At 35.7% G+C, this 27,928-nt stretch overlaps 2 protein-coding genes across 4 annotated transcripts in view; one reads left to right on the top strand and one right to left on the bottom strand.

Moving 5' to 3' along the window:
* The first annotated feature begins 974 nt into the window (after positions 1 to 974).
* Positions 975 to 20,894, top strand: LOC144962636 (ornithine decarboxylase-like). The gene is made up of 12 exons (XM_078895739.1): positions 975 to 1,488; positions 5,124 to 5,253; positions 5,525 to 5,702; positions 7,991 to 8,087; positions 9,374 to 9,450; positions 10,769 to 10,941; positions 12,055 to 12,192; positions 12,875 to 13,040; positions 15,809 to 15,968; positions 16,711 to 16,856; positions 17,290 to 17,495; positions 19,961 to 20,894. Exons 3-12 carry the CDS (start codon positions 5,598 to 5,600, stop codon positions 20,094 to 20,096), a joined length of 1,404 nt encoding a protein of 467 aa, XP_078751865.1. The 5' UTR covers positions 975 to 1,488; positions 5,124 to 5,253; positions 5,525 to 5,597; the 3' UTR covers positions 20,097 to 20,894.
* A 4,860-nt stretch (positions 20,895 to 25,754) lies between these two features.
* Positions 25,755 to 27,928, bottom strand: part of LOC144962635 (protein EFR3 homolog A-like) — a 66,826-nt gene continuing 64,652 nt past the window's right edge. For all 3 annotated transcript variants that reach the window (XM_078895736.1, XM_078895737.1, XM_078895738.1), the window contains one exon: positions 25,755 to 27,928. This exon is cut by the window's right edge and continues 1,375 nt beyond it. The gene's annotated coding sequence lies outside the window, so the exon portion shown is untranslated.

Below are 27,928 nucleotides of genomic sequence, written 5' to 3'. Positions count from 1 at the left end.
CTTGGGAGTAGGCTATCATTTTTCATAATTTCAACTTATTTTTACTACACAGGATTTATAGATTATTAAACTCCCATTCTCGCATCTTTCAAACAATATAAATATAATGATATTAAAAAACGTGAACAATAGTTGTAAGTTTGGGCAGAAACCTTAAGGAGTGGTATCATTTTATTACGATATTTCACAAAATAATGAAAAACGATACATACACTCATATCACATAATCCCACAAACATCATATAGAGACATTTAACATAGTAATCATAGTCATATTAAAAAACAAGGAGTTGATTATATAAACAACACATAATACTACTTGTATAAACAACATAACAATATACAATACGATTTCCATCACATACACAAGAAGATCTCCTTATGGTATGAATACAATTAGAGCAATTACGTCAGGTGTATTATATGAACATTTAAATTTAATAAAAATAACGGAAAATTATTATAAATAGCAATAGATTTTTTGCGCAGCAGACAATATAGGTCGGAGACAGGGGTTGGCGGTGGGGCAATTATAAAGTAATAAAGATTGAAGAAGAAATTAAACAATGTATAGAAAAAGTTGATGCTGCTGCTGCTATATTACAAATGATACCTAATGCAATTCTCACCTACTATCTAACACCCTTCCTTCCCCCATCCCGCCCCATCCCTCCAATTCAACACTGTACTCATTGTCCCCACTTTCAACCCCCATCCTTCACACATACCGACACACACACATACGCACACACACACACACACACACATACTCTCTCTCTCTCTCACACACACACACACACATATTTGACCACCTACCCACCCTGTACCCATCCAAGATGAATGACAGTATTATTATCATAGTATGTATCAAGTATCTCATTCATTCCCCCTAATCCTCGCCCACCCACCCACCCACCTACACCAGCTTACATTGCCGTTTAAATTAACCTTATCCTCATTCTGTCGTCTAAGCCACATAAAAATTTCACGTGTGTTACTAGAGACATCGTTAGAATCACTACACACGTCAAAAATCAATGCTTTTAATCAGACTTAAATTTGCTGGTTTCTAGTCATAAAATACTACATACGATTGGCAGAATTTGTAGATTTTATCTAAAAGTTTATTTGTTTTAGATATACTGTCTATCTAGGGTACCAAAAAACAGAAAGCAAGGATCTAGTTTACGAAAACTTGGCGGAGTAATTCAAAAAGTTGGTTACGAGGTTACGAGACTGGCGACTACCAAACCTCACCCTGAATTTGCTTACAAATCCGGATTAGGCAAGGCAGTTCAAGGCAACATCTCTTCGATTCTTTCCTTTTCCTGTCGACCCCTGCATGTGAAGGAGTATCCTAAGGAAACCGAGACGGTTCATTTTATCAATACACCCATGTCTCTCAATTTTTCTTTCTGACTAGGGCCAAAAGCCGCAAAAATTCCGTCGTTAAAGGAATCCGAGAGTCCGTCAGTAGCTCCCGTTGAGGTAAGATAATGTGTTTTAGTTTTAGGTTTTAGAATGAGAATGAACCAGTCGCTCGCCACATTCAAATCCATCAACATGACCGCTGATCATGGTCAAGCAACTTGTCTCTGTTGTAATATTGTAATGGGTTTTACTATTACTTGGACTAATAATTACCTTAGTCTTATTGAAACTTCTTTTCTCTAATTTTCCCGTCTCTGTCTCATGTCAATCCGTCAATAAACGAAGTGGCAATTCGGACTCGAGTCTGAATAGTCTCCCGTGGCTATTCGGACTCCAATGTGCGTGCCATACATCATACTAGGCACTTTGATAACTCCAGTCCAGTGGCCGCCGAAAGGCTCACTGTAAGGTGAAACTCGTTTTTTGGAACTTTATTTTTGACCCTTTACTGTGTTGGTCACCTTGGCGTTATTTGTGAACCTATGTGACTAATTTTGGTATCATTATAAAGGGCACAAAACAAGCTTTCTAACGGTGTATTTCATTCTCAATTCCTGATTGTATTTCTCAGAAAACTTATGTAATAAAAATTTATAAATTTTTGAATTATAACAACTTTTTAAATTATGGATACATTTTAATTATACTTCATACATCGACAGACAATTAATTGAAGAAAATCTCTGCTAAATTTCATACAAATTGATATACTCGCTCATTATTTTATTTTTCCCGCCACCAACCCCACTTTGTAGGCCAAAAACCTCATATTTTTTTCCATTTTCGTTTATCATTAACTTTTTCCAAACTTTCCATACATGAAAATGATTTATATGAAAATAAAGCTTATTTTCTGACCTTTAAAATGATATCTAACACTTGCCATTTATTTTTGAATTGAAACAAAATTACTGAAAACAATAAGTGGGCCATGTTGACTGCAAGACTCAAAATTTCCCGATCGCCGCGAGATGCTGGTTTTGAGGCAGCAGTGAGGAGATCACAGATTCTCTCTGTAAAGTTGACAAAAATTTCAGTAGAAAAATATAAATAACTCTGGAACCGTAAGTCGTAGAGAAACAAATAAGGTATCAAATTTTATGTTTTTTCAAGTCCCATCCCCTTGACTGAGTCAAATCAAGATATTTTGAGTTTGAAAATTTTATCAAAGTGCATACATCATACAGAGAGGAGGACGATTCAATGTGGGCAGAAGGCAGAGGGTGGAACTGATAAAAAAATATAAAAAGAGTTCAGAAGAAATTCTGTTTTGCCCATATCACACTGACTCAGCTCATACTCATACCCCAACTTTGGACTGTAGAAGGCTTGTTGCCTGTCTTACACTATCACAATGTTTTTTCTTTGTCCTGATTTTATTTGGACATCGTGTTATGCTGTTAGAAAAGCTTTTCATTTATACCACAGTTACATTGACTGACTTTAATTTCTATCTGAACTTCCAATTGGTCTACGATTTTGTCTTTCTCGTCAAATATAGTGGGTTTAGACTACCTGTTGATAATTACTAAAATCTTAATTTTGATTTGCAATAATTTTATGTAATTATCCATAATTAAAATAATTTTGAAAAAATCATCAACAAAAACTATACATACTGCCATGGGAGACTAATCAGACTGATTCTGAATAATCCGTTGCTTGTACATGCGCATTGGAATTTGAGTCCGAATAGCCATGGGAGACTATTCAGACTCGAGTCCGAATAGTCGCAGCCGTCAATAAAACATGGGTTTGGGTGTGAGTTGTGAATGGAAGCCGTGAGAGGCCTTCCGAAAGCTCCTACATCGCCAGTATTCTTTTTTTTAATAATTATAATGTTCTAGTAGGGTTTGGGAGGGGGGGAGACTAAACTTTTAAAAAAAAAGTTTCCCCCCTCCCAAACCCCCTACTAAGAACTAGAACATTATAATTATATATATATAAAAAAAAGAATACTGGCGATGTAGGAGCTTTCGGAAGGCCTCCCCGCGTTTAGTTTGGTACTGTTCAGAGGTTGATGTCCTGACGAGAGGGCGGCCATATTTTTTATTTCAGACTATTTTCACATATGTTGTGGAATGGAGTTATTTTTTTATTCATTTTCTTTCTTTTTCTTTTAAAATTTTTTAAGAATTATTCTTCAATTTTCTCTTAGTTTCAATAATTCGTTTACTTTTCTGGGGAGGGGGAGGGGCATGGAAATATTATTACAAAGCCTTTAAAAAAAAAAAAAAAAAAAGAACAAACCAAAAATCAACAAGAACAGTAAGAAAACAATCAAGTTATAATAAATAGAAGAAAAAAAAAAACAACTCGCCTCTTCAACAGAAAGAAACAGTTCCATAAACGAAAGTGTGGTTTTACGCTGGGAAGCCAAAATCTTGGTCTCTCTAGCCAAAACTGGCCAGTTTGGACCAATGACTTCATCAGAAAAACGTGAAATGGTGAAGCCGTTGCTGAGATTTGTCCTAAAAAGAGCTCTGACTTTTCTGGCACAGTTTATGGATCAAATTAGCAGTCAAGTGGCCGCCAGAGTAAAACATGATTAAAAAAAGAAAACAAGAAGAAACGGAACAAAAAAGAAAAACAAAAATAAACAAGGAGAAAAAAATTAACTACAACCAATGCATCTTTCCTTAGAAGTTTTATTGCCAGTCACAAGTCTGGATAAATGCAGAGTGGACTATGGTAAATCTGAAAAAGTGCTCAAATTTCATGGCTGCCACTTAATTGGGATGTCACTTAATCGGGACGATGTGCCGGAAACTGCGCCATTCCAGTAAACCGGCTTAGACTTTTTATATATGTACAAACATTCTGCCATTTTGGGTCTTGACGGTAGGGTGCCTTAGGTTGTCACATTTTAGTTCTTTGAAAAGTTGTCCCCTATGTTTTTGAAATCAAATACTGACTGATGATGCTGAATTTATTTATTTATGAAAATTGGAATTGTACCAAAGGAGTGAGCATTCAGATCCCTGGTGGTTAATTTATCAGATTATGTAGCCAAACACCAGAGATATCCCAATGTAACCAACCTGTGTGGTTTTAGACTGCAGTTCCTTAACGGTAAACAGCAGTCATGCGTGTGAATGGCTGAACAGACACAGTTTCAGTCAGACATTTCAGTGTCTTGTGTATGGGATGATAATTCCTTGAATTTAGTTTTGGGAATTGTGAATGAAATACAATAGAGAAATTTTGTAGTCAGATCTAGATCAAGTAGAGAGCCAGTGTGATACCTGCCAACCTTTTCCCTTTTGGCAGAGTCATTCCTATTTTAATTTTCACCCCACCATTCTACTATTGTCTGTAAAGTTCCGTTTTCCAAAATATTATGATAAAAAAGGGTTGGGGTTGGGGGTGTGTGTGATAAAGGTGTAATAAAATATTTTTAATTTTTAATAATTGCCAAAAGGGATGCAACCATGAAAATGAATTGCACCCCCTCTCACCCCCATTTCATTACATACATGTGATAGTCGTTGCCAACTGTCCCAGAAACATGTCTATCTTTGTTCGGTGACAAAGTTTGTGGTTATTTTGGTAGGGAATTATTCATTAGTTAAAAATTCCTATTTTTTGTCTCAAATTCCTATTTTCTGATGTTCTGATTCCACTTTTGGAATGTGAGGGGTTGGCAGCTCTATATAAAATCTAATACTTTTTTGTTTTGTATTTTTTCACAGGGCTGTCCTTGGGGCGTCGTCTTTGAAGACTACCCGGTTGCTGCTGGCCGTGGTAGAAAATTAAACTTTAACGCAGAGCCACCCTGGGATCCCAGCTAGTATTTGCTGAGGGCAGTTGTTTCTGTGGCCGGTGAGTAGGTAGAATTTATTTGCTTTAATCATTAAATTTAAGTGTTTTTTTTTTTTTTTTTGGCTTTTTTAAAAATCAGGGACACATTATTTACTTTTCTTGCTGTGTGTTTTATGTTTTAGGATACTAAACATAAAAACATTGTGCATTGGAAGCAAAAATTATTGTAAGTTAGCAGTTATCGCTTATAGATCCATTTAATTAAAAGTTTGATGATATAACCAGTTTCTATTATTAAATGATTAATTTTTTATATCATGTCTCTCAACAGATTGTTTGTACAACCCTTACTTGTCGTTATAACCAGTTATTTCTATTGTCATCATTATTTGTAACCAATTATCATGAAGTTCAACAACAACAATCTCCCTGTAGTTGAGACCATCTCTGGCCCTGTGCCCAGCATGGCTGAGTTGATGCAGGCTAAAATTGAATCTATGGAGGCTATGGTAAGGTGTTTGGATTCTGTCTCCTTTATTATCTATCTTAGAATTATTCCAAATGATGATGATCATCATCATTACCTTTTTCATCCTGTCAGGGTATAGGCCACAGGCAAACAGTTTCCATCCTTCTCTATCCCGAGCTAACTTTTTTATAGGAACTCCAGTCGCCCAAGCTAAAGAAGGGGATTTGATTTGTCCCCCTGTGTTTCTGTAACAATTTTGAGTTTTACGGAACCCTTCGACAACCCCCAACCTGGAGGTCCAGGTGACTCAAAAAATGTTGAGACACACCATTAGTTGCTTTTTACGACCTGCTGGCTTGGCATTGGGCTATTCTTGCACCCTCTCTGTTGAGGGACCCTGGACACCATAAAGCGGCTTCCAAATGATAGGAAAGGCTTTATTTTTACTTTATTAAGAACCATTTCTGTTTCTTGTGCCTTTTCCAAACTGTGACAGGGTATTTATGGAATTATGACATCTATATATTTTGTTTCTTTAATTTGGGTTCTGTTTGTTTGGTGTGGTGCAACAGTCTGCTATTGAGTCGTACAAATTTATCATTTTTCAATTTTTGGACTAGTTTTCGCTAGTTTTATCTGATAGGTAACAGGTGGTCTTTTACCAACAACCGAATGCCGGGTGGGTCCCTTTGGACAGGTTTGACTGTACATATTTGATGTTTGTTCACCTTGGCTTGTTTGAATGTCAATTGTTTTTACACACAGTGTTAGGATTTCTTGCCTGTTGAAAGTTAAATCATAAAGATGCAGGCTGATGCATATTTTGTATATTTATATTTTTGGCTGGGAGGTGAGACGATTAGTTAGGTACTTTGGTATAAAATTCAAATTGGTTTGAGCTCAAACCTATATCTTTATAAAGCACTTCTCAGCACGATTCTATTGATACGACATTTGTGAAAATAGGAAAAGTTATTTTAGTTTAAAGGCTGTAAAATGTATTCCTCGTCTTTGCCTTTGTTTATTAACTAACAGATTTGTGGCCTGAAACTTGCTTTTCCAGTAGTAACCACCATTTGGATTTCAAAACTGGCTTAAAATGGCTGCTGACATTTGAGTTAGGATTTTCTTGGGATTAGGTTCGGGCATGAGAGAATCAACTTTGGCCTGAATTCAATTTTAAAAAAAGTTAAGGATGTTAAATTACTAGCCTAAACAGGAATTTTGATTTGACAATTTCTGATAATTTAATTATCCAAATCTAAATTATACTCTTATTTTATCCATGGGCACAAGGGGTGCTAAATTGTATTTTATTTAAACACAAACACCAAACGATGAGGCAATTCCCTCTGAAGAAAACAAGATGCGAATCATTCCATAAACAAAAAATCGATGGGATTTTTTTCTACTGAGACATATCTCTCAAAAGTCCTAAAAATCAGGTCACATCCACTGGGCCATTTATCAGCTTTCTGCTGAAGTGCCAAATGGATGTTTACCAAAGTAAAAATTAGAATGCATGCTGACAGTTCTCTGAGCCTGGGTTACTATATTTTTAGAAGAGCTTTTCTACACGATATATAAATTTCAATGCATGACATAATCAGTTGGAAGGTGAAAATTTTGAATTTGCATCTTTTTTGCATTTTCTGAAAGATTATGCTATCCAGAGCATTTTAATCTTTATTTAAAGTAAATCGGATTATTTTTCATGAAGTTATGCATGGTCAGATGTATTGGAAAGGTAACCAGCAACTTTTCTCAAATTTCATACTTTTTCAACTTGACTAGCTGTAAAATAATATTTAGAAGTGAAATTAAGCTTTATTATTTCCCGAAGATGTACAAAAAGGGTTGATTTAATCATTTATGACAAGATCTCGTTTTTCATAAAAATTGACCTTCTAACTAAACTTGACAATATCTCAGTTCAAACCTTTTCACCATCTGACTGATTTGTCATTCACTGTAACATATGTGGCCAATATTCTCAAAACAGTGTTACATCAGGGTGAACCCAACTCATTGATGGCAATGATCATAATATAATCTTACTTGTCCATAAAGGCAATTTTTTTGTTTAGTCTCCAATATTCGAAGTACCCACATTCGTTTATTGGTACCAACACTAATTAAAAGAAATAACAATGTTTGCAATGCAAATGGGTTATATAACCTCTGATGCAAAAGTATGACAACAAACACTATACCAAAGAGAGAACATTTGGGGAATTCTTATTTTTAAAATTAAGAATCAAAACAATTAAACATTTTAGTTTTAGATAATATTAAAATTAAGTAAATGATTTATGTTTTTGTTAACAGGGCCAGGACGATGCCTTTTTCATCGGTGATCTTGGAGATGTCGTCATGAAATTCAAGCAATGGAAAAAATTGCTCCCCCGCGTGGAACCATTTTATGGTTTGTGCTTTTCTTTCATTGCGATTGTATTTCTCGTTTATCCATTTAACTTATTTCTTCTTCTGAATTTATAAAGACGAATTGATTTATTTGATCATGGCTTCATGTTGGCAAGTTAGCAGGCTTGAGATCCAAAATATGATAATATGGGAATGTTGACTAAAATATGATGATTGCAAAAAGCCAGAGTTTGTCACAAAAAAGGGAAAAAATGATAACAGTGGAATAGTTGAAGGTCGTTAAATATCTTCTCCATGTAGATAGAACCTGAGAAGCCATACAGATGATTTTCTCAGGATTTGCAAGATTTTCCTTCCCTCTACTAGCTTGATATCTCCATAAATTCAATGAATGCTAAATTTGAAATTTTGGACAGCTGCACGTGTTAACAATATGATTTTGGGGGGAACAATATGAGAAAATTTTACAGAAATATTGGGGAAAATTTGATAAATCTTTCCAAATGGTTACGGTTGATTGGCAAGTCAGAGTTAGGGGTATATATAAATGCTTTCTGACTTATTATTTGTTGGTTTACATTGTGACCAACAGACCAATCATAATCTTATAATTTGGCGGGAATAGCCATGTGAAGTAAACACGTGACAAGTGTTATTGCAAAAGCCGAACCGTTGTACTTACTCATCATAGTCTTGATTTCCTTTTCAGTTTTATATTGGGTATTTATGGTGTGGATGCCAAATGGAAAAATTACAGTCCATTCATTATTTGTTTTAACTAAGGTTTTGCTTCACTTGACAATGTTCCATTTACTGTTATCATTTGATAAAAAAAAATATTTAAAACATATTATGCCCTTCCGTCACGACATCATAAGATATAGTTGCCTAGGCATTCCATGAAGGAATATAGATAATTCATCGAACACGATGTCTGATGTCACCAAGAATCACCCATGTTGTCCAAGTGAGCAAGTTGGGGGTTAATCTTGCCCAAGGAAAAAAAAATGAAAGTACCTGAAGCGGGGCTCGAACCTGGGACTCTCTGGGTCAATGTGCAATGCCTTAACCACTCGACCATTCCTTGATACTTAGATGATATTCATTTGGATTCTCCCCTTGAAGACTTGAGCTGCACATTCCTCCCATCAAATCCAAGTATGAGTAACACACCTGGTACAACTACAAAAGACGTCTTAACTTCTACATCATTGCACAAGACCAAATAGCTAGAGCTCAGGTGGTCGCTGGTTTGGATAAGTAAGTAAGTAAGTTTGAACTCTCCAAAAACCATTTCTATCAATACTGCTTTTCTTTTTTCTCCAGCTGTGAAGTGTAACCAAGATTCTCGTCTTGTGAAACTGCTGGCAGATCTAGGCATTGGTTTTGACTGTGCTAGCAAGGTAAGGAATCATTTATTTATTATGTTATTTTGAAATATTTTGATACTGTTCATCTTAATCTTGGATGAAAAGACTTTTTGTAAATCTGCTGGTAGCACAACTGCCCAATGTATACCGTTTGGATATGTGGTCTTGTGATATGACACATGCTTTCAGATCAGAAGGCCCTGGGTTCGAGTCTCACTTGACGCATAATTGAGTCGCATTCTCTCACAGTACTCGGGTGTCTCTGTCCCCAAAAAATTTGTAATATAGCCTAACAGGCGTCATGTCATGCCACACATGTTTAGTGAATATTGTGCTATATAAAAGCTCAAGTTTTAATCTATTCTGGTTCTCTTAATGATACTGGTGAATCACATTGAGTGTTATTATGTTTTATGGTTTTCCTCAGGTTCGCGGAAATCAGTGATTTCTGGGTGGGGTTCCTTACCTTCCGTAGGGGTCAGGGAGGCACTTATTGTGGCTTTTTTCCCCTATATCTGTTATCCAACCAGCTTTCTGTCTTTGTCTTGGAATGAGATTACATGGTTTTGTCCAGGCCCTGGCTGGATACCTTAGTTGGGAGGGAAACTGTCAAATAAATAGATGGTTTTGGGAGATGATTTTTTTTGTCCTCTAAATCAGCTTTCTGTTATGCACTGTATAATGTTTTGTTTACATATTATATATGATTTGTAAACATTTGAGTGTATCCCTCTTAGCGACCTGTGCTTGTGTCTGGATTAAACTTTTAGGTGATCTCAAACTAAGTACACTGATTGTGTGCTCTTGGAATCTACATCTGTTCCCTATTTGAACAAATTCCCCTTTGTCTTACCTTTTCGTGGGTGCTTTAATTGTAATTCTAGAACTTTTTACTATCCCATTTTCTTCATTTTTACTGGCGCTGATATGACCTAAATGTGTTGCAAGCGCTGTAAAGCCCTTTAAAAAAAAATCCATGATTTCGGAGACTGAGAAGAAATTTCATCCTTTTACATTTGCCCCAATCAATATACTGCAGTGAGAGACAGTGTGTGTTGGAACAAATAGGTGCTGGTTCCCACCCTCAAGAAGTTAGCTAGACTATTACTGATAGTTTATCATTTCACTGACTCAAAAAGGTGTGAGTTAGTGCAGTAAAAATGACGCTTTGAGGCAATAATTGTTCAAAATTATCCTCCTTTTTCACTTTTTGTCACCATCAGCACTGTTTAATGTATTTAACCAAACGTTACTTATTGTTGACATTTTTTTGGTTAAAATTGTTACATTTTATTCATAGCGTGGTGTCTTATTTATCCTGGACATATTTTAACATCAATTTTAATTCCAGATGGAAATCAGCCAAATCCTTGAGTTGGGTGTTGCTCCAACCCGCATCATCTATGCCAACCCTTGCAAGCAGAGCTCATTCATCAAGTATGCTGCCAAGAAAAGTGTGGCCCTTATGACCTTTGACAATGAAGCAGAACTCATCAAGATCAAAGCCCTTTACCCCCAAGCCAGGTATTGAACTTTGCCCCATTTCATAATACAGGGTTACCAATTTTCCGTATATTTACAGAATTCAATGAGTTAAAAAGACGTCCGTACATTTTCCAATCAATGGGTAGGTGGAAGTCAACAGGTTGCAATTGGATAACGAACCTCCATCCAGAAAGCACTCGCATACGAGCCAAAAAAAACAAACTTCCCTTTATTCATCCCTTAGGGGAAATTTGTCTCAAGGGTCTATTCCAAGGGAAGACTGGAATAACCCACGCTTCGACGCAGTGTAGCGCCGCAAATTGAGCACTGTTGCCATTCTGAAAAAGGAGAGAAAAATTATGTCTTAAGTTCAGGTTGATTTTGCTAAATTTGGTGAACAAATCAAGGTTGCCAATTTTCCGTACATTTACGGAATTCAGTATGTTACAAATCCTCAGTATATTTCCAATCACCTGCTAAATGGAGAAAAAAAAAAGTAAGTACATAATATCTTTTTACCGGAGTTCAACACTCAGAATGTGTTTGTGTAAAGGTTAAGTAAATTTTTGCCTCTTGAATTGGCAACCCTGAATAAATGTATGAATTTTTCTTAGATGGAAATATCTATAGTAGTTTTAGAATAATAAGTCTTTGAAATCAAGGAAAGATTTTATGGACACAGCCTGTGTATTTTATATATTTTTAAAGTGACCCAATATCTTTTATGATAATAGTCTGGGAAATCAACGAGGATTTGTGTTTTCAATTTTGCTGGATAGTTCCAGGAGGTAAACAAACACTTTTAGGTTAATATCCCTTCAGTGCAATGCTTTAAAAAATGATCGTGTGAATTTTTTAAATTGTAGCCTGTTCTATTGTTCTTTATTTCAGCTATTATATAGCTGTAAAGAAAAGACATTTAATATATGAGTTATGCGACAGCCCTCGTATACGTAATTGTGTGTATCCATTACTGGATGAATCAAACTGTTTTACAAAGGCAAAAAAAAATTTCTTCTAGCACCAGAGTTTGTTATGTCATGCATTCAATAATTCTTTATTGATTTCTATTATATTTTTTCTACTTTATTTTATGTAAAATTTAGTTTGGTCCCTAAGCTTGAGTTACATACATTTTTTTGAATTATTTAGGCTTGTTCTGCGCATCCTTCCAACCTCTGACTTCAAGGTACAGTGTGAGTTGGGGAACAAATTTGGCTGTCATCCAAAGAATGTGAAAACACTGCTTTTGAAAGCCCAGGAATTGGATCTGAATGTTATGGGCATCAGGTTTGTTGTCAAATTTGTTTGTTTTATTTTTACACAATTAACACAGCCATCGAGAATGGTTTATCAAGAATTATTTTCTGTCGTTACAAAGTCTCTAGAAAGCTATAAGATTTTCACAGTACTTTAGAAATTTCATATTTGAGATATATCAGTTAACTGAATTTTAGTTTTGAAGGATAGCAATTCTCTATTATTCAGGTTGGGGTTTTCTTGTGACAATCTCTTGCTTTCATTTGCTGCAGATCTATTATTACCTTTAATGATTAAATGTTAATGTCGATAAAAGCATCTCCTTGTCAAATCTAGATTGATGTTTATCCTCTATTTGGTATGAATGTTGAGTGTTTAAATGACGAAGATCATTTATTTGGGTTTGGTGTTAGCTTTTATATCAAATTTGTTTTCAATCGTGTGGACTAAATACTTTTTTCTTCTTTTTTTTTCATAGAATTAAATACACTTTTCACGAGTCACAGATCTCAAAAAAAAAAAAAAAGATTTAATTAGCTTCTTTTTCAGGCAAATTGTATGTATTATCTTTTTATTGGAGTCCAGTGCTCAGATGGGGGTTGGTCGATGTGTTGTTGAGTAAATGTTTGCTCCCTTAATTGGCAACCTTGCCCTTAGGTTCTGATTTTCTGAGTCTTATTTTAATGAAGTGTTGGTCATTTTTGATTCACAGTTTCCATGTAGGTAGTGGTGTGGAAGAGGCCCAAGCTTTTGCCTGTGCTGTACAGCAAGCCCACGAAGCGTTTGTAATGGCCAAGGCCATTGGTTTTGATATGGAGCTCTTGGATATTGGTGGTGGATTCCCTGGCCAACAGTCTGCACCAGTTACATTTGAAGAGGTAGGTGAAGAATGTCTTATCAATGAGCTAACCGTGTTCTTGTAACATGTAGTAAACAAAAAATGAATATAACAGCTTTAAAAAATAACAATATACCAAATACAGACCATTCTGTATTTATCAGTAACTTGGCAATTCATCTGCTCTTTAGAACATGTGAATTGTTAGGATATTTTCTGGTTAGGTCAATTGAATGAATGAATTAACTGTGGATAGGATGTTTTGTTTTTCACGGATTGGTCTAGCCTCATCGTCATCAATTCATTTTCTTTTATCTAAAATACATACTGATAACTGATTATGTAGTTTGCATTTAATGATCCATTTTTTTATGATGTAGATGCGCAGTAAACCTTTTATAAATTCAGCACAAAATAGTTATATTCCTAGGCCCCGAGGAAATTCGTCTTTCCTTTGTTTCCTAATCACTGACAAAAATTATTGAAAGACAGGAAGATAATTTTTTTACTCTGTTATTTTCATCCCTTCACTTTGATGTTGGATTGATATTTAGAGCTGAGAGTATTCTCCTCATGGTTTTCTTTCCCCCCATTTCATTCCTAACTGGTACATTATAATTTCATCTTCTCATTATTGTTGAACTCTGTTACAAGAAGTTCGTCATAGAATTAATTATGTCTTTATTCTTAGTGTCTTACGGAATCTTAATATGCTAAACAAAAACATTAGCATCTTTTGCAATTATCTTGGTAAGATTTTAGAATCACTTGCCATATCCACTCTCTATATAACTTTATTTCGATTCCAACTGTATTTTCAAGAAACTTTTTCACAGCGAGATAACTAGACTTAGCATTGCGGAGCTTTATTGAGCCGGGGATGAAAATAGGGGATGAGAAGAAACAAAGTGTTGTCACTTGCCAGTGTTGGATAGATCCATTTGGCTGAGTGGTAGACCTTGCAAGGCGTGTTGTCGATACAGGTGCGTGTTCACCACGATTAAGCTATTTTCGAAATTGTTGTCTGAGATATAAAACTTATTGTCCTCATGTCTCTTGTGTTTTGCTACGGTAGAGTCTGCATAATTCAATGTCGCTGGGTGGGGTTCCTGACCTCCCATAGTGGGCAGGGAGGTACTTACTATGTCTTCTATCCCCTTATATCTGTTTTCCAACATGCTTTCTGTCTTTGTCTTCGAATGAGATTACTTGGTTATGTCCTGGCCGGAGTCCTAGCCGAGAGGGAAACAAATGCATAGTTGTTTTGGGAGATATTTTTTTGCCTTGTAAATCATCTCTCTGTTATGTATTATATTTGTTATTTTGAATATGTAATGTTAGCATTTGAGTGTATTCCTCTTTGTTGGATTTTGTGCTTGTGTCTGGATGAGATTTATAGGTGATCTCAAACTAAGTACATTGATGGTATGCTCTTGGAATCTACATCTGATCCCTATTTGTTCCTAGTTCCCCTTTGTCGTACTTTTTCTTTGGTGCTTTAGTTGTAATTCTAGAACTTTTTACTGTCCCATTTTCTTCCTTGTTACTGGCGCTGATATAACCTAAATGTGTTGCAAGCGCCGTAAAACCCTTAAAAACAAAACAACAAATCCAATGTAGATCAAAGTATCAAGTTTTGAATTTTAGGAAATAAGAGTGAGAAAAATGAAAAATAGATGATAGACATTGCTTTTCTTCCTAGTTGTTTTGATGTAAAATTAACTTCAATGATAATGTCCTTGATAATGTTAACTTTGTTTACAATGAATTTGGAATAAGAGAAAGACTTTTTTGTCTTTCTGCTGTGAAATTAAATTTCCAATTTGACTCAGAATGATTTGTAGTTGACGTTCATCATTTTTATAAGACAGATCTAATTGAACATTTTATTTTGCTAAATTGTTACTTAGTTCGGAAGAGAAAATGAATTGCTTTACAAAAATTGGACTGGGGATCGAACCTCAGACCATCTGATTACCGGTCAGACATGCTACCATTACACCACAGAGGCTCCCAGGAGCTTTGTCTGGCACCTTTCATGCACACTTTCAGTTCTTTATCTTAACTGATTGTATGATTAGCCTGTACCACTCCACCATTTCAACTGACTGTTTATGTTTTTCACCTCTCAACTCACCTCAAACCTATGCTTCAAAATACGGTAATAAAAAAAAAAAAAAAAAAAGAAAAGAAAGACAAATCTAAGGAAACAAACTTATAAAGAGTAAAATTGAAGAATTTTGGTCGTTATGGGTTTGAAATTGGTGTGGGAAAACAATTTTGTGAAAATATGCAGAAAATCCTTACTTTTCACTTTTATCTTTTATCTTTGAAATCCATATTGCGGTCATTGGGTATGTTGTCGTCAGACTTCAGGGACAGAGGCATAACCTTCATCACCACTGTCGTCTGACATGTAGAGGATATTTTATATTTTTTTTTAGGTGTATGAGGCCATTGTAGATTGTAAATGTTTTGTAAAATAATAGAAAATCTGCTGTGTTGTCGACAGTCGTCTGTCAAGTCAAGATGGCGGAAGGCGAGTAAGGAAAATAAGTTTTTCGCTTTTTAATGGAATTTGTTAAAAAAAAAAGAGGCTGTTTTTTTCTTTGCAAATATGGTACTTTTTAGATGAAATAAGACTCAATTTTCATAAAATAATTTCATTACACAAAATAGACGTTGATCTCCATAAAACTTTTTTTTTTTAAAGGTGGTATGGTGGGTATGGCCAACGACCACTGGTGATGGAATTCTCTGTTACAGAACGTTTGAGAGTTAATGTTTTGCTCATTTTGTCATTTTCAGATTGCAGCTGTCTTGAACCAAGCATTGATGGAATTTTTCCCCCCAGAGTCCAACGTGCGCATCATTGCTGAGCCGGGCCGTTACTTTGTGGCGTCTGCATTCACGTTGGCCGTTAATATCATTGCCAAGAAAGTTGTGGCCAGGGATCTCTCTGATGTCGGTCAGTCATGTTTAGTTTGGATTATTTTTGTCAATATCCACATCCAATATCCATTGAATAGATCATGTTATTTGTTTAGATATACTGTGATTTATTGAACAGGCCTGTACAGATGTGTACTTATTTGCAGATCTGATTACCCAAATTGTTGTGCGGTTATGTGGTCTTGTGTAATGACACTCGCTTTTGGATCAGGGGGTCCTGGGTTCGAGCCTCAGTCCTTTACTCACATTCTCTCACTGTACTCAGATGTAAAATGAGTACCTGGTCGTTAACAGTGTTGTCTCTGTCCGAAAAAAAATTGTATTATCGCCTAACAGGCGTCATGTTTTGTTCTACGTGTTGCTGTTGGTCAGAGACCTCTTGTAAAGCGCTTTGAACACATTGCGTGGATATTGCGCTATATAAAAGCTCAAGTTTTTTGGGGTTTTTAAAAAAAAGAAGTTATAATGGAAATATTCCCAAACCAGCTCAAAACATTGTCGATTAAAAATATGTTAAATCAAGCCCTGAAATTTATAAAGGCTGCCGCTTAGTCACATGCTGGCCCATGAATCTAAAGGTTGTATGTGGCTTTTTTCTTCTTTTTTTTTTTCTGGTTTAGCTTGATATTACCGAAAATTTTCCATTTATTGCTAATTGATTTTGTGTTGGTTACTGATTTTGAAATTTTCAAGTAGGCAGGTATGCAATGCAGGCAAAAATTAATGCAAATGATAGTGAAAGGTGCTTTATATTGCAGATGGTCCCCCTGATGGCAGGCATAACAGTCAAGCCCTGACCCAGAATGATGAGCCGTCCTTTATGTACTATGTCAACGATGGTGTTTATGGATCGTTCAACAGCCTGCTCTACGACCATGCCAAAGTGGAGCCCAAAGTTCTTCAGGTATTTTGCTTTTTAACAATTTCCTCAAAACATAAGGCGCACATTTCAACGTTTTTATTTCGTTTTCTACTTTGATAACATCTAAAAAACATGCAAATAAAAAACCCCAATAAAAACATAAATGCATTACTTATAAACCAGAAAGATGGCAAAGAAATGCCCCTCTCCCCCACCCCCAACCTCATGGTTTCCACTTTGTTGTTTTTGTATTAGTTTTGGATAGTGACATACTCTATGTGCTTTTGTAATTGCAATATTGTTGTGTCGATAGTTATGTGCTTTTGTAATTTCAATATTGTTGTGTCGATAGTTATGTGCTTTTGTAATTGCAATATTGTTGTGTCTATAGTGTAGTGTCAACAATTTCATACGGATGTCTTGTTTTGATTTAACAGTGCTGTTACTCTATTATTTTTATTTCCCGTACTTCCAGACGGATCCTATGATGTTCTCCTCGTCCATCTGGGGTCCCACTTGTGATGGGCTGGACTGTATCATGGAAGAATGTCGTCTGCCCGAGATGGAAGTGGGTAGCTGGATGTACTTCCCTGACATGGGGGCGTACACAATGTGTGCTGGGTCGACCTTCAATGGCATGCCACGACCCCATTGCTTCTACATCAGCTGTGCCAATACTTGGTAAGAAGATGATTCTCTTTAACCACTTATTAACCATATCGCCCGCCATTGCCCATTACCTTAATTTACCGTATTGCCCGCTATATACTTATTGTAAAAAACGTCTCTTTGAAAGGTTTGAATTGTCTATTGACATAGTTGATCGTTTTGCTAGCGGAAAAGAAGAGTTCCTAAGCTTTTGTTTACAATTTACTGAATCAAGCTAGCCCGATTTTAAAATCATGGCTTTCAACTTCCTTCAAAGTTTGACAAATTCTTTCACAACCGAAGAGACTGATAGTCCAGTTGATGATTTAGATGGTGAAATTCATGAAAGTGATGTTGAATTTGATGAAGATGGTCTTGATGTGTCACAAGCACGGTAATACATCTAAAAACATAAACAAAATAAATTTGTATTCACGCTCTCGCTTGCTCACTTGTGCTTTAGTCATCATATAGAAATACACACATTTTACTACTTATCGTTGGGGGGGAGGGGGGAGTATTGAAATGTTAAGTTTCAAGCAGCTTGCTGAACAGATAACCAGACAGATATATAGAAAATTGTTTGCACTGTTCAACTCTCATTGTCAATGCTAGATTTAATAATTGTTATTAAAATGTACTAGATATTAATTGGTTTAAAAGGCAGTTTTTGTCTCGGTTATGTTGTAACAGATGAATTCCATATAGGCCCAACATAACTTATTGAAGAAGTCTTGAATTCTCTCAGGCCCAAAACATAAGTTATTGAAGAAGTCTTGAATTCTCTCAGGCCCAAAACATAACTTATTGAAGAAGTCTTGAATTCTCTCAGGCCCAAAACATAACTTATTGAAGAAGTCTTGAATTCTCTCAGGCCCAAAACATAAGTTATTGAGGAAGTCTTGAATTCTCTCAGGCCCAAAACATAACTTATTGAAGAAGTCTTGAATTCTCTCAGGCCCAAAACATAACTTATTGAAGAAGTCTTGAATTCTCCCATGATTTTACAGAAGGCTAAGTGACACTAAGCTGCCAGAGGCTATGGACTGTTAAAAGTAATAAACAAGTTCAATAAAAAGACCAAAAACAACAAAACAATGAAAACATAAATTAGACCTGTAAATTCTCAGTCAATTAACTGAAATCAGTCAATTTGTCAAATTCAAATATTTAAAAAAAAGGAAAGAAAGAAGTGAAGAAAGAAAGAATTCACAAATCGTAGTCGAATGACCGTAAAGTAATTAGGAGTGTTCCATAACGCTACGCATAGCTCATGGGAGCCGTTTATATTAACGATGGATTTATTGCCAAGGCTAAGAGGCGCTTTTTAGAATTGGCGTGACTGAACACATCCCAGTGTAATTTCACACAGCCTTCGTTAAATTATTTTTTCACTTTCCAACCTGTCGTGATCCCAACGGTAGCCAATTTTAACTGAGCCGCCGAGCGATAAATTTCACTGTTTCATCTAAGCCAAAATTGACCACATTTACAAGCTGGGTTTGAAAAGTATAAAAAAAAGTAAAATGCAAATGCCGGAAGTAACATCTCTAGTAGATGATAATGGTAGACACCTTTAAAGCGAAAGTTAGATTAGGATAGATTGCTACAAGCAGATTTCGATTGCCTCACGTTGTAAACAAACTGGTTGACCGTTTCTTCACTGATTGGGTACCTGCTTATAAGGAACAATGGTTAGTAGCCTAATTAATTCCCATGCAAATCAGGACGTTTTCTGCCATTATTTTGCTCAAGTCCAAGCGAGCTTGCTGTTTTGTGGCGATTTACCTTCAGTTCGATTTTTTGAATTTTTCCGCTACGCCTGCCGAAGTTTCTTCATTGTGATGATAATTCACTTACTTTATAATTCAGTGTATTGGCCAGAAGTCATATTTATTTCAGATTTTTTTCTGCCATTGACTGATTGAAAATCAAGTTTGCTCATTGCTACATTACTTTAATGTTCTCACAATGCATGAGCTGTTCGTGGATCGCAATTCAGACTTGTCGGGCATCGATAAAGATGTGAGGAATAAATTCAATTGGTCATGGCTAGAAGTTAAAGATTATATTGGTGATTATTTTTCTGACATAGTCAGAAAAATTCCAGAGGCAGGAATATGACTTTGATTGATGAAGTCATCTTTACCTATATGAATGACATGCTTATTTAGCATTCCTTCTACATCAAATTATGGCAGTCATACTTCCAGTAATAATAACACCCACTATTTTAATGTATTTATAATTATCACTCTCCTCTCCAATGATGCCCTTATTTAAAAAAAAAATAATTGAATCTTCAGTTTGTCGAAGTGTTTTCAGTCAATTTTTGTAGAGCTCATTTACAGGTCTAATAAATACATCACTAAAAAAATCACTAGACAACAGAGAAATATTTGTCCTATTTGTTGAATTCATTTTTTTTTTTTAAATTGAGAGTTTAAAAAAAAATGTTTTTAATTTATTATTATTTACATTATTTTATTTCATTGCAGGCAAGAAGTCACAGCCCCCCAGAGGAAAGCGGATGCAACGTGTACCACAGATATGGTTCCATTGAAGGCAAAATGTGATATCCTGCCCATGTGTGACGGTCTTGGTGCTGGTTTTGTGGAAACTGTCCATGCTTAGGCTACACAGCATTCAATTGGTCTCTTTTTGCTTTTTCTAATTATTTTTTTTTTTTGAAATTTGGTTTTTCACCTTTTTTTTCTGTCTTTTTTTTTTTTTTTTGATTTGGTTTTTCAGCTTAAAATTTAAAAAAAAAAAAAATCTATGGTGTTATGTAGTCGTAGCAGAGTGTTGATTTTCGTTGTTGAGTACTTAAGAGATTGGTGGCTATTTATTGATATCCAATTATTGCTAATTGGTGCGATATAATGATATATTTTACTAGTCAGAATCATCCAAGTCAAAATACGGGGATGGAACCGCTCTTCACTGAAATTGTTGTTTCTGTTTAAATCTTCTAAATCGTGATATATATATATGCATGATTGCTTATATGTATATGCACTAACCAATTTATTTATCAGAAATAACAAAAACTAATGATAATATAAAGTAAACATTTCAATCGTCAATTTCACTAATGGGCAATTTTTATCAATCATCAACATTATCATCATGATAAAAATAACAAGTTAACATTTCATTAGTGAATTTCCTCAATGGGCATTGTCGGTTCCATCCCAGGTAATGCGGGATCAATATCATCTCTTCATTATAATTTTAGATATTCATTTTCGCATATGATGCCGATGGTCTAATGTTATAACGTTAAGTGAGAGTTGTACAAACAATAAGAAGCAACTGCCTCCTTTTAAAATAGGCTAGGCCACAATTTTACCCAGTTTTTTTTCTCTCTCCTCTGTGTTGTTCATTTAATGGATTTTAGCTTTAAGAATAAAGCATATTTAAACAATCAAATTTTCTTTTTCTTTTTTTAATCACAAAAGGACCACGGTGGGTAATGTTTGCCTCCCGGAGTTGATGGGTTCCACATGGGTTTGCACTGCCGTGCTGGATGGGGTTCCTGACCTCCCATAGTGGGCAGGGAGGCACTTACTGTCTCTTCTATCCCCCTATATCTGTTTTCCAGCTTGCTGTCTGTCTTTGTCTTAGGATTAGATTACTTGGTTTTGGCTGGGAGGAAAACAGTCAAATGTATAGCTAAGAGTTTTGGAAGATGATATTTTTTGTCTTGTAAACTATCTCTCTATAATTCACTGTATAATATTTAGTTTACATATATATGATTTGTAAAACATTTGAGTGTATCCCTCGTGTCTGGATGAGATTTTAAGGTGATCTCAAACTAAGTACTTTGATAGTGTTCTCTTGGAATCTACATCTGTTCCCTATTTGAACCAATTCTCTTTCGTCTTACCTTTTCTTGGGTGCTTTAATTGCAATTCTAGAACTTTTTTATTACCCCATTTTCTTCCTTTTTACTGGCGCTAATATGACCTAAATGTGTTGCAAATGCCCTTAAAAACAAACAAACAAAACACTGACATGGTATCGGCACTTCAATGGAAATGCTCTCAAATCAACGAAAATATACTCCATTATTACAACGGTGTTTAAAATTTGGTTGTTAGACCTGTAAATATGTGTGTGTTGACCTCATTATTATCTCAACTTTGTCCCTATATTGTTAGTTCTTTTCGTGTAACTCTAGGATCGTCCTGTTCTGATAGGGACCATTGGTCATGTCATGTTTTTTAAACTCGTTTTTAAGGGGTTACGTTTAAACTCGTTTTTAAGAGGTTTACGGTATTTGCCACACATTTAGTTCATTACAGTGCCAGTAAAAATAAAAAGGAAGAAAAAGGGGTAGTAAAAAATATCTAGATTTACAATTAAAAGGCAAGACAAATGAGAATGGTTCAAATAGGGTACAAATAGAACAAAACCAGGTAATCTCATTCAACGACAAAGACATAGAGCAGATGTAGGGGGGATAGAAGAGACAATTGACCTTCCTACCCACTATAGGTAAAAAAAACAAAAAACCCACCCAAGGTTTAGCCTGTGTCTTGTCTGGAATCGTTAGGGGAAAGGAAAATTTTATTTCTCTTTTTAAACATCAATTTATCGGGGTCCCGATAGCTTGAGTTTGTAGAGCACCCGCTTCACAAGCAAACGGATCAAGATCAATCCTGGGTGCAGTTGAGATTTTTTGACCCTCCTGCCACCCAGATTGGGTAACTGGTTCTGTTAGATCTGGTGGAACGTACTGTGCGATAGACTAGCGCCCTAACCAAAGGGTAGCAAGCAATGGGGATGATTTATATTACCTTTCCATGTGCTCGAGGTCATTGGTCACATTGCAATTGCAAAGTGTGCTCATAATGACCTACATAGTGAAAAGTGTTCAAAGAAATATCCGACGTCACAATTGATCATTTTGCTCAGCATGACTCATAGGTATATTTACAGCTTTCATAAACAAAGCAGCCTGGGTGGGGTTCCTGACCTCCCATAGTAGGCAAGGAGGCAATTACTGTGTCTTCTATCCCCCTCCCTATATCTGTTTTCCAATTTGCTTTCCGTCTTTATCCTGGAATGAGATTACTTGGTTTTGTCCTGGCCCTGGCTGGGAGGGAAACGGTCAAATGTATAGTTGGAGTTTTGGGAGATGATATTTTTTTTTTTGTAAATCATCTCTCTGTTATGCATTGTATTAATTTTTGTGTTATATATATAATAATTTGTAAACATTTGAGTGTATTAGTGGTGACCTCTGCTTGTGTCTGGATGAGACTTTTAGGTGATCTCAAACTTAGTACACTGATAGTGTGCTCTTGGAATCTAAATGTTTCCTATTTGAATCAATTCCCCTTTGTCTTACTATTTCTCGAGTGCTTTGTTATTCTTGAACTTTTTACTATCCCATTTTCTTCCTTTTTACTGTCGCTGATATGACCTTAATGTGTTGCAATCGCCGTAAAACCCAAAATAAAAAACAAAAAAAACAAAGCAGTGTATTTACATTTATTGTGAAATAATAATTGGCAGTGTGGCTCAACAATATGGGATTTACTTTGTACCCGAAAGACACCTTGTTCGAATGTCCACCATGTTGTTATGTGGCCATCGGCAAGCCACCTTTTCCTAGCTCAAATTGTGGCACTGGGCTGTGGCTGACATCTGGGTTATTCCAATCTTCCCTTTGAATAAACCCTAAGACACATTTCTGCATGAGGATGAATAAATGTGTGTGCACGTTAGTGATATTTTAGATTGTCATTCTTGTAACTGAAGCGCATAGAGCATGACCTAGTTGTGGTTAATCGCTGTACAAGTGCTATGTATTATTATTATTATTATTATTATTATTAAATGTCCAATCGTTGGACAGCAACAAATCATGTGATCGACGACTAGGTTGGACGAAAATATGAATATAGGTCACCCCATTAATTTACTATTGTTAGTTTCACGATATAGAAACTGGGATATACTCCGGCTCCATGGGCCCTGATCGCTCTGAATGACTACTATATGGTGGTTAATTAAAATTAAGTGTATCCCTCATTGTGGATTCGTCGACTTGTGCCAACGGGATTCTTAGATGGTCTCATACTAGAGCTACAGAGAGATCAATATTCATATTCGGCTATGTGGTCTTGTGGTAAGACACTCGCTTTCGGATCAGAAGGTCCAGGGTTTGAGCCTCACTCAACGCATAGTTGAGTCCTCGGAAAAGACTCTTTACTCACATTCTCTAACTGTACTCGGGTGTAAAATGAGTACCAGGCCGTTGACAGCGTTGTCTCTATCTGAAAAAAGTGTAATATTGCCTAACAGGCGTCATGTCACGTCCCGCGTATTAAGTGTTGCTGTTGGCCAGGGACCCCTTTAGTGGATATTACGCTATATAAAAGCTCTTTTTTTTTTCATTGAACAGTTTGATTCCACCTATCCTATCAAGTCTGCTCAGAGTGGAGAGGCTCAAGTGAGATTCTCTTGAGCCTCTTCTTACCAAATATGAGGGTTTGTTGATCTAAAATCACTTCTCTCCCCCTGAATGTGAATGATCTGCTGAGATCTACATCATTTCAGCGGTCCCCATCAGATTATCTGAGACCAGCTAGACAAGCAATTGGATTCATTGCTGCTGAAACAGCATTCATTATTTACATTGATTGCTTCGATACAAGAGCGTTTAACTCACTCAATCCTAGAGATTTTTGCTACTTTTCAAAAATGGAAAAAAAATGTATGTATTAAAAATGAGCATGTGCATAGATATTTTAATTCAACTACCATTAACATGCAATAACTAAACTCATTAGCTTTGTTTTTGTTTTTGTTTTTAAGGGTTTTACGGCGCTTGCAACACATTTAGGTTATATCAGCGCCAGATGCTACACCAATAATTTGTCTCAAAAAAATGTAATAAATAGGCATGGGGTAAAAGTAACCCCTGGTATACTACGGATATAGTTGGTGTTAGGATTGAGTGAGTTAAGCACTTAAAGGGCTCAATCATTTGGTTTCTTCTTGTGTTCTGGTCTGGAATCTTTTGCCAAATAGAATTCAGCCTCGTGGTGTCTTAATAGCTAAAAAGGGTGTAAAAGAGGCATGAATTTTTGTTATTTCCAAAAAAGAAACCTTCACGTGATGAATAACAAAATTCTTCAGCCTAAAAACCAACAATGGCTACTTTCACATTCAACAACTCTCTCCGCCCTTGAATACAAATACAGAATTGAGTCGACTTCGAGTAACTTTCAGATTCAGCAAAAAAAACAAAAAAAAACTTGTTCTGCAATGTTGCTACTCAGATCCCAGCAGGAAGTTTTGGAATAGTCTGTCATAATTTGACTATTTGAACTGACTGATGTTTTTGTTTTGTTTTTAAGGGTTTTACGGCGCTTGCAACACATTTAGGTTATATCAGCGCCAGTATAAAGGAAGAAAATGGGAGAGTAAAAACTTCTAGAATTACAATAAAAGCACACAAGAGTAAGTAAGACAAAGGGGAACTGGGAACAAATAGGGATCAGATGTAGATTCCAAGAGCATACCATCAATGTACTTAGTTTGAGATCACCAATAAGTCTCATCCGGACACAAGCATAGCCCCCACTAAGAGGAACACACTCAAATGCTTACATTATAAATTATAACAAATATAATAATACATAACAGAGAGATGATTTACAAGGAAAAAAATATCATCTCCAATACAATAACTATGCATTTGACTGTTTCCCTCCCAGCTAGGACCCCGACCAGGGCCCGGACAAAACGAAGCAATCCCATTCTAAGACAAAGACAGAATGCAAGTTGGAAAACAGATATAGGGGGATAGAAGACACAATAAGTACCTCCCTGCCCACTATGGGAAGTAGGGGAATTTGTTCAAATAGTAAATAGATGTAGATTCCAAGAGCACACTATCAAAGTAATTAGTTTGAGATCACCTAAAAGTCTCATCCAGACACAAGCACAGGTCCCCAGTAAGAGGAATGCACTCAAATTTTTACAAATCATATATAATGTGTAAACAAAACATAATACTACAGCATATAACAGAGGGATGATTTACAAGGAAAAAAATATAATCTCCCAAAACTATCCATACATTTGACTGTTTCCCTCTCAGCCAGGGTATCTGGCCGGGGCGAGGACAAAACCAAGTAATCTCATTCCAAGGCAAAGACAGAAAGCAACTCGGAAAACAGATAGGGGATAGAAGACACAGCATGACCTCCTGCCCACCAATAATAGAACAAAACTATTACAACAAAATTATATGTTCAAAACCCCAAATCGTATAATTAGAATTCACAGGGTTTCCGTGTTTATTATTGCACTGTACCAATTGAAGAACAAGCTAAAAAAATGAAAAAAAGTTTTACCATCTGGAGGTACAATCATGCAAAATCATTTATACAAATTACAAATGTAAATTATATTATATTATTACAGTCAGGAGAACAGTCGTTAACTTGGATAAAAATATGGTGTAAATTTTCATAGCATATGTGCTAAAAAAAAACATAAACAAGAAGGAAAATAGGAGAGCTGCTTTATCATGGTGGTCTTGGATGAAAGAGGAATTCTAAAATAAGGGTGTCATGTCATACGTAATGAATATTGGCACTCCCACACCCATCATATAGGCATCAACACTGACCATACGAGCAACTAGCCTCATAAAATACAATTGAAGAGTGGTTTTCCAAAACCCTTACTTGGTTTTTCCCATTTTGAGATAATGAGGAATATTTCCCCTAAACTTTCTCATTCGGTCTATTATTATTATCATATTTAAACTTCAAATTCACACAAATCTAAGGAAATTCTTGTGTAATTTGATGCTTAAAATATAATTTACATTTCAATTTACCTCATGGATGGAAAATCTCAAAAAGTAGAAAAATCGACTTTACGAGATATGGAAAACCAGCCTTCAATTGGAGTCCAGTGAAGAGGATTTATAAGAACCTGTGCTGGAAATTATCGTTAAGTAAATAAGTACGAAACTACAGTGTTATTAACATCAGTTATTATACATACAGTACAATTGATGTCTTGCATCAGAAAATTGGGCGTAAAAAGTCACTGCATATTCAGGTAGGTACGTGTACTTGTCATTCCTGAACAAATCACACAGCAAAATATTTGTCCCAAACAAAATTTGAATGCTTGGCTCGAGTATAAAATGTGCTTTAGGCAGACATGGGTGAGTTCTGCAGTGATGAAAATAGTTGCTTTAAAAATGGATTATAATATTTAAGTCCATGAACCCCCACCCCTTCCCAAAATAGCAAAAATGTAAATGTTGCTGCTCGAAGCTCGAAGAAATAAATAACATGTGAAATTGAATCTAAGATTCATTTAATATACAAAGACAGATAAAATTGACGTTTCGGGTTTCCATTTTATCAACAAAACTGGATGAATGAAACACTACAGACGAATGAGATAATGTGGTAGTGGTAGTAACAATGCCACTACCACATTATCTCATTTGTCTGCAGTGTTTCATTTATCCTGTTTTGCTGATAAAGGGGAAACCCGAAACGTCCATTTTATCTGTTTTCGTATATTAAATTGAAGCTTACATTCAATTTCACATTGTTACAAAAAAGGAACAAAAAAACAGGTACTAGACGTGCCGAAATATGAGCCAATAAGATGGAAAGAAATATATTATAAAAGAAGGCCAAAGGCCGAAATGTAACGTTTGTTTTGTGCGGTTCCCTTATGTATGAGACACATTTACTCTCTTTATCTTTCTCTCCAAAAAAACAGGTAATCAGTTTGAAAAGTAAAATGACACCCTAGAAATGATGATGAGAAGGGCGAGTCAGTTATAACATTACAAGAAACAGCAATGAAATTCTATTCTACTTGCACAATGGATTTACGTCGTGTATGAACAACACAGTCACAACACTGTCATAAGCTGTATTTCAAATTTATGCCAGAAAACTCGTTCTTTAAATATCGACTGATTAAAATAACCCTCATCCTGGCAACAACACTTAAATTTATTTGTTTGTTTGTTTTTAAGAGTTTTACAGCGCTTGCAGCACATTAAGGTCATATCAGCACCCATAAAAAGGAAGAAAATGGGAGAGTAAAAAAAGTTATAGAAGTACAATTAAAGCACCCAAGAAAAAGGAAGACAAAGGGGAATTGGTTCAAATGGGAAACAGATGTAGATTTCAAGAGCACACTATCCAAGTACTTAGTTTGAGATCACCTAAAAGTCTCATCCAGACACAAGCACAGGTCCCCATTAAGAGGAATTCACTCAAATGTTTACAAATCATATATAATATGTAAACAAAACATAATACAGTGAATAACAGAAAGATGATTTACAAGACAAAAATATCATCTTCCAAAACTCTACCAATACATTTGACTGTTTCCCTCCCAGCTAGGGTATCCGGCCAGGGTCAGGACAAAACCAAGTAATCTCATCCCAAGACAAA

This window comes from Berghia stephanieae, chromosome 1, assembly GCF_034508935.2.
Source record: "Berghia stephanieae isolate SIO BIC M18660-M18661 chromosome 1, UCSD_Bste_1.3, whole genome shotgun sequence".
NCBI lineage: Eukaryota > Metazoa > Mollusca > Gastropoda > Nudibranchia > Aeolidiidae > Berghia > Berghia stephanieae.
The sequence above is the reverse complement of the archived record's forward strand: the minus strand, read 5'-3'. Positions and strand labels throughout refer to the sequence as shown.

Excerpts from the sequence above, each read along its gene's own strand:
- LOC144962636 (XM_078895739.1), top strand. The coding sequence starts at position 5,598 with ATGAAGTTCAACAACAACAATCTCCCTGTAGTTGAGACCATCTCTGGC. Across the intron at positions 12,193-12,874 it reads CTGAATGTTATGGGCATCAG|TTTCCATGTAGGTAGTGGTG; the intron begins GTTTGTTGTCAA and ends TTTGATTCACAG. Across the intron at positions 15,969-16,710 it reads CAGGGATCTCTCTGATGTCG|ATGGTCCCCCTGATGGCAGG; the intron begins GTCAGTCATGTT and ends TTTATATTGCAG.